This window comes from Eleutherodactylus coqui, chromosome 8 (assembly GCF_035609145.1).
Source record: "Eleutherodactylus coqui strain aEleCoq1 chromosome 8, aEleCoq1.hap1, whole genome shotgun sequence".
Classification (NCBI taxonomy): domain Eukaryota; kingdom Metazoa; phylum Chordata; class Amphibia; order Anura; family Eleutherodactylidae; genus Eleutherodactylus; species Eleutherodactylus coqui.
The window spans coordinates 130,557,880-130,563,682 of NC_089844.1; the positions used below are offsets into that span (position 1 = coordinate 130,557,880).

Sequence of the window (5,803 nt, forward strand, 5' to 3'; positions counted from 1 at the left end):
TGAAATGGAACTAATACTGTGCTCCCCCTATACTGCTGCTAGTGATATGTTACTGGGGCCTGTCCCTAATCCTACCACTGAAATGTTACTAATTCTGGGCTCTGCCTATACCACTGCTAATGCTATGTCACTGGTTACTCTTAAGGTACATATTACCAGTCTGACTGGGGCATGCACTGTGGGCCGAAGCCCACCTGTATTGTATCTGACGTTAGCTCTGCTGAGCAGGGCACTGCAATGGGATACATGTATGTACCGCCGATGGGTTCCAGGGAGCCACCCATGCTGTGGGTCCACAGGGACTTCACATTACAGATTTGTACCTGCCAGTGTCTATGTATTAAAAACCCGGGTCAGACTGGGGCATGCAGTGTGGGCCGAAGCCCACCTGCATTTAATCTGACGTTACCTTAGCTGTGCTGGGCACTGCAATGGGATTTGTTTATGTACCGCCGGTGGGTTCCAGGGAGCCACCCATGCTTTGGGTCCACACGGACTTCACATTAGGGAGTTGTACCTGCCTGTGTCTACTTATAAAGAACCGCAATCTGACTTGGGCATGCAGTGTGGGCCGAAGCCCACCTGTATTTAATCTGACGTTAGCTCTACTATCCGGGGCACTGCATTGGGACAAACTACAGGAGCAATACAGCGCTAATGAGACGTGCACAGCTACGCTAGCATTGGAGTCCGCTGTAGGCACGCGATTGCTGAAGGTTTGTGCAGAGGCCTATGTCCTGGGTGCAGTGAAAGTCCGCTTCCAGCCTAGGATTGCTGAATCTGTGGGCCGAGGCCTATGCCGTGGGCGCGGTGCAAGTCTGCCATGTTTGGCCGCTCAGATCAATTTTTTGTTCATGTCTTGGGTTTCCTAGGACCCACCTATGCTGTTGGTGCAAACTTAGTTCCCATTGGGGTGTTTGACCTGTCTGGCACAAAGGCACTGACTGACTTGGGTAGGAGGCAGAGCGCTGACGGCTTTCCCCTTGCAGTGTGGATTGAGCTATGCGACACCTTGACAGAATGAATACTGTGTGGCACATGGATTCCCCATTGCTATGCCCATGTTTGCAGCTCCTGACGGAGGTGGCACAGGATTGGAGTTCTCATTGCTTCTGTACAGCAATGTGGGCTATCGCCCCGCCCCTTTTAAAGAGGGTCGCTGCCAACCCTCTGCAGTGTGTGCCTCCGGTTCCTCCTCATGGCAGACGCACTTATAAATAGACATGAGGGTGGTGTGGCTATGAGGCCAGCGTGTGGCATGAGGGCAGCTGAAGGCTGCGCAGGGACACTTTGGTGTGCGCTGTGGACACTGGGTCGTGCGGGGGGTTGGGCAGCATGTAACCCAGGAGATGTGGCAGCGGAGTGTCATGTAGGCAGTGATTGTGCTTTGTTGGAGGTATTGTGGTGCTTAGCTAAGGTATGCCTTGCTAATGAGGGTTTTTCAGAAGCAAAAATTTTAGGGGGGGGGGGCACTCTTGCCGCTATTGTGGCTTAATAGTGGGACCTGGGAACTTGAGATGCAGCCCAACATGCAGCCCCTCGCCTGCCCTATCCGTTTCTGTGTCGTTCCCATAACTTTCTTGAATTTCCCAGATTTTCACAAATGAAAACCTTAGCAAGCATCGGCGATATACAAAAATGCTCGAGTCGCCCATTGACTTCAATATAAATATAAAATATTTTGTAGAACAGCACTCTGGTATCATCAACAATTTCATATATTATGGAATAGAGAAGGTTAGAAATAAAAGAAAACTAAATGTTAATCAAGCTAATGTATTAAAAGAGAAGGTTTCTGGATTATGATGCTTGGCACCAGATTACCGAAAGGTATGAATATAAAAAGTGATATTCTGTATGTACCGTATACACTGTAGTATAAGCCGAGTTTTTCAGCACATTTTTTGTGCTGAAAAAGCACCCCTCGGCTTATACTTGATTCTGGCAAGCTGCTTTAGAATTCTCCCTGCTGTCATCTCCCTGCTCTGCTTTCACATCCCCCGTGTCAGCACTGTGTAAGTAAGCACTGTGATTGGATCGAGCGCCGGCCAATCACAGCTGGCGCTCGATCATTAACAGCCAAGCACAGCCTGATAGCAGGGGATGACAAAGCCGAACAGAGAGGACGGCGGGGGATGACAGCAGGGAGAATTCAAGCAGCTTGCCGCACCCCCACCAGGAACACAAAAATTGAAGGAGCTTTCCGCAGAGCTGCTAGTCTCCGGCGGCGATGCGGCAGTCTGCTGTTTCCTCCACGCTGAGGTATCTTCTTCTTTCTGGTGACGGGGCTTTTAATACCAGCGCTTGATGAGCCAATCACAGCCATTCCGTGAGGTCATTCACTGAATGGCTGTGAATGATCAAGCATCGATTCTAATTAGCTGGCGCTCCATCCAATCACAGTGCATGCTTTGCTGGAGACAGGGTATTCAAAATCCTGTCACCAGAAAGAAGAGGATTTCTCAGCGCATAGAACATGGCAGCCTGCCGCAGCATCGGGTGGTCATCGCGAGGGACTCAGACGCCACGGGCCAGGTATTTTTTTTTTTTTTAGCTAGGGCTTATTTTCGTGGGAGGGCTTATATTTCAAGCTTTTCCCCCGAAAACAGGGGTAGGGCTTACTTTCGGGGCAGGTCTTAATTTCAGGGAAACATAGTATAAGAAAATAGTATGTGATGTAAGAACGAGGTGAACAAGATTCTTTGGAATTGAAATGTGTTCTCCGTGTGCACCCTGAAAAATGAGCACCTTTGTTTAATAAAGCAGGAATTATTTTCACATGCAACTGTGTTCGCAAGTCTTCATATACTTGTGGCACTAAGACATGCACAGCCATGCATAATTTCTTTTATTGCTATATTTACTAATACATGTGAGGTTCTTACGCACATTTCAATCAAATTGTATGATTCTACAACACCTTTAACTGGAAGCTACATTATTTCTTCCACTATCTACTCCTGATTCTTGTGTCTGAGAAGGGACCAACTAAAAGCTTATGTAGGATACAAACGATATTACACACAGAAGAATTTCCTGAGAGTAGCTAAAAGAAGAATAAGGACTATAAACTTATAGGTGAACGTCGTACTTATTAAGATATATCCTATTACTTACTGAAGGAGCCATGGCAAAATCTGCTAAAATAATCACATCAGCAGTAGGTTGAGGTTGGAAATCTCTCTGTTCCTCTCTCATCTATCTTTTCTTGACTATATTTCTTCCTAAAAAATGTAATAATTTCACTCCTCACTTCCTTCCCTACTAGAACATACACCAGTGGATTTAAGAGACTGTTAGTAGCAGCAATGCTGAACAATAGCGGCAGAACGATAGAAAGTTTATACATTAAAGTAAACTTTATAGTGTAAACAGACACCAAGTAAGTGATAAATGCTAAAACATATGGCGTCTTACTAAAGAAAAAGCTCATAATGGTGACAATCACCACTCGGTACAGTCTGGATGTTGCCGCCATCTTAGAATTCTTCACATGAAGAGCAATGATGATATTGGAGAACAGGATAACACACAGCGGGATAATATAACCAACAACTGCAAGTGGAACTACAAGACGCTCTGCTGTAAAAATGGCTTCCCTCCAAAATGTTACAATTTGTTGATTTGAGTCGAAGACTGAGGCATTTTTACATATTTCTCGTGGTATCAAATCGATTGGCAGATCTTCTTCTACATCTTCTAGATCAAAACTAAAAATATTCACAAGCACAGAGGGATCATAGATAGAGAGACTGCATACATTTTCTCCATGTAAATCACTGTAGACGATGGCTGGAATACTACATAGGATGGATGATGCCCAGATGACTGCACACATACACCAGCAAAATCTCCGGGAATGAAACCTCAGGTGCCATACTGGTTTAGCTACAGACAAGGCGCGATCAATATTTAGCGCTGTGAGGATGTAAATACTGCAATACATATTAATAAAGGTAAGAAAATGGTAGATTTTGCACATACTGGATCCATATGTCCATTCTCTTAATACAGACGCAGCATAAAGCGGTAGAAACAAAAGAAAAGTGAAATCTGCTAGAGCCAAGTTCAGGAACCAGATTTTATATTTGTTCTTCTTCATTAAGAATCCAGTGATGAAGATGACAATAATATTGGCAAGAAGTCCGATGATTGAAGTGACTATGGACAGCACAAAGCTGGAGTACTGGATGGCACTTGGGTGGGTTGTGCTAGGAGATAAGGCTCTTAGATCTGGAGAGTTGTATATGTCAAAGCTGAGATAACACAGGTTTTCATATATTTCTTGTTCCATTGTTAAAAACTGTAAAACATAAAAAAGATACAAAATAAAATCTGAACATTCATTTTCATAAGCAAACAGCTAGAAAAATAGTATTCCAATATATAACGTGAATAATGCTGGAGAGCCTGGGCTATGTTCATATAACATTTCATAGTATTTTCTGCTTAAGCCATTTACGACCAGCCACTGTATATATACGGCGGCTGGTGCTGGGCTTAGAGGACCACCGATCGTAAAAATACGGCGATGCTCTAAGTCTCCTGCCTCTGCAATTAGTCAGAGGCAGGAACGGGTTATCAGCTGTCAGTGACAGCTGATAACCCGGAGCAGAAGGCAGGAGGGGTTTTTAACCCTTCCTGCCTTCTGCTTCCCCGATATACAGTGCTCAATGAGCACTGTCTGGGCAAAGTGAAAGTAAGAAGTTCTTTCACTACGGGAGCCTGGGGGGTCATGTGACCTCCTGGGATTCCCTGCTACTGCAGAGCTGGAGGGTCAGACTTAGACCCTGACAGGTCTGCAGGTGACTAATGTCACCACAGGGGTTGCTTTCCCCTGCAACTGGGGATGCTATGGACGCCCCAGCTACAATGGGAAAATGTCAAATAAAGTTAAAAAAAAAAAAGTGAGTGTCCCCTAGAGGTCTTATGTGACGTCATCTGGGACACAGATAGTAAAAAACACAATTACATACATAAGTAAAACAAAACAACAGAATAAAACAACAATACATACATAAGAAAGAGAATAACACAAAGCAGACGCCAACAAAAACCGTCACCGTATGCGCCCTGTGAACCAAAACCATACATACTATATATCAAAACGTCCGAAATAAATAGAGGAACCCATTTCCATACTTTATTTTAGTGTAAATATAAAAATAATTTAAAAAAAAACTATAAATGTTAAAAAAATCATTTTTTTTAGCATTTTACCCCCAATAAAACTAAAAAACGGAAAAAAAAAGTCAGTGAAAAAGATATTAAAAAAATAGTCCTATATGTCACGGAAAAAAAAACGCAGCAAAAATAATTTTGGTAGCTAAAGGAAAAAAAATAGAGCAGTAAAACCGCCACATGGGTAAAATCCCTAAAAAGTGTCTGGTCCTTAAGGTACAAAACAACCTGGTCCTTAAGGGGTTAAGCCAAATGGCCCAATATAACAAGTTTCTCCAAATTCAAAATGCCACTTTTAATGACCACTGCACTCCAAGAAATATTCAACCTCCTGAACAGAATCCCTCATAAGAACACACATTTGCAAATCAAGTGTTGTCTGAAACACACCTGATACAACTAAACAAGTGATTGGTTACATCAGGTGTGCTTAAGAATAAACACATTAAACACCTGGACTAGTTAAGGGTCTTTTTACACAGTACTAGTATTGATTACTAAAGCACTCAACAGTCAGCCCAGTGATAATAGCTCCTGTGCTTTCACACAAGAGCAATTATTACTTAGTGAATGGAGGTGGAGTAGGCCAAAAATCGTTCCTATCATCCGTCTCCATTCACAG

General features: G+C 43.5%; 1 protein-coding gene across 1 annotated transcript; it reads right to left on the reverse strand.

Moving 5' to 3' along the window:
- Positions 1-3,154: 3,154 nt before the first annotated feature.
- Positions 3,155-4,294, reverse strand: LOC136577925 (chemerin-like receptor 1). The gene has a single exon (XM_066577843.1). The coding sequence runs from the start codon at positions 4,292-4,294 to the stop codon at positions 3,155-3,157; it is 1,140 nt and encodes a 379-aa protein (XP_066433940.1).
- Between the last annotated feature and the right edge of the window lie 1,509 nt (positions 4,295-5,803).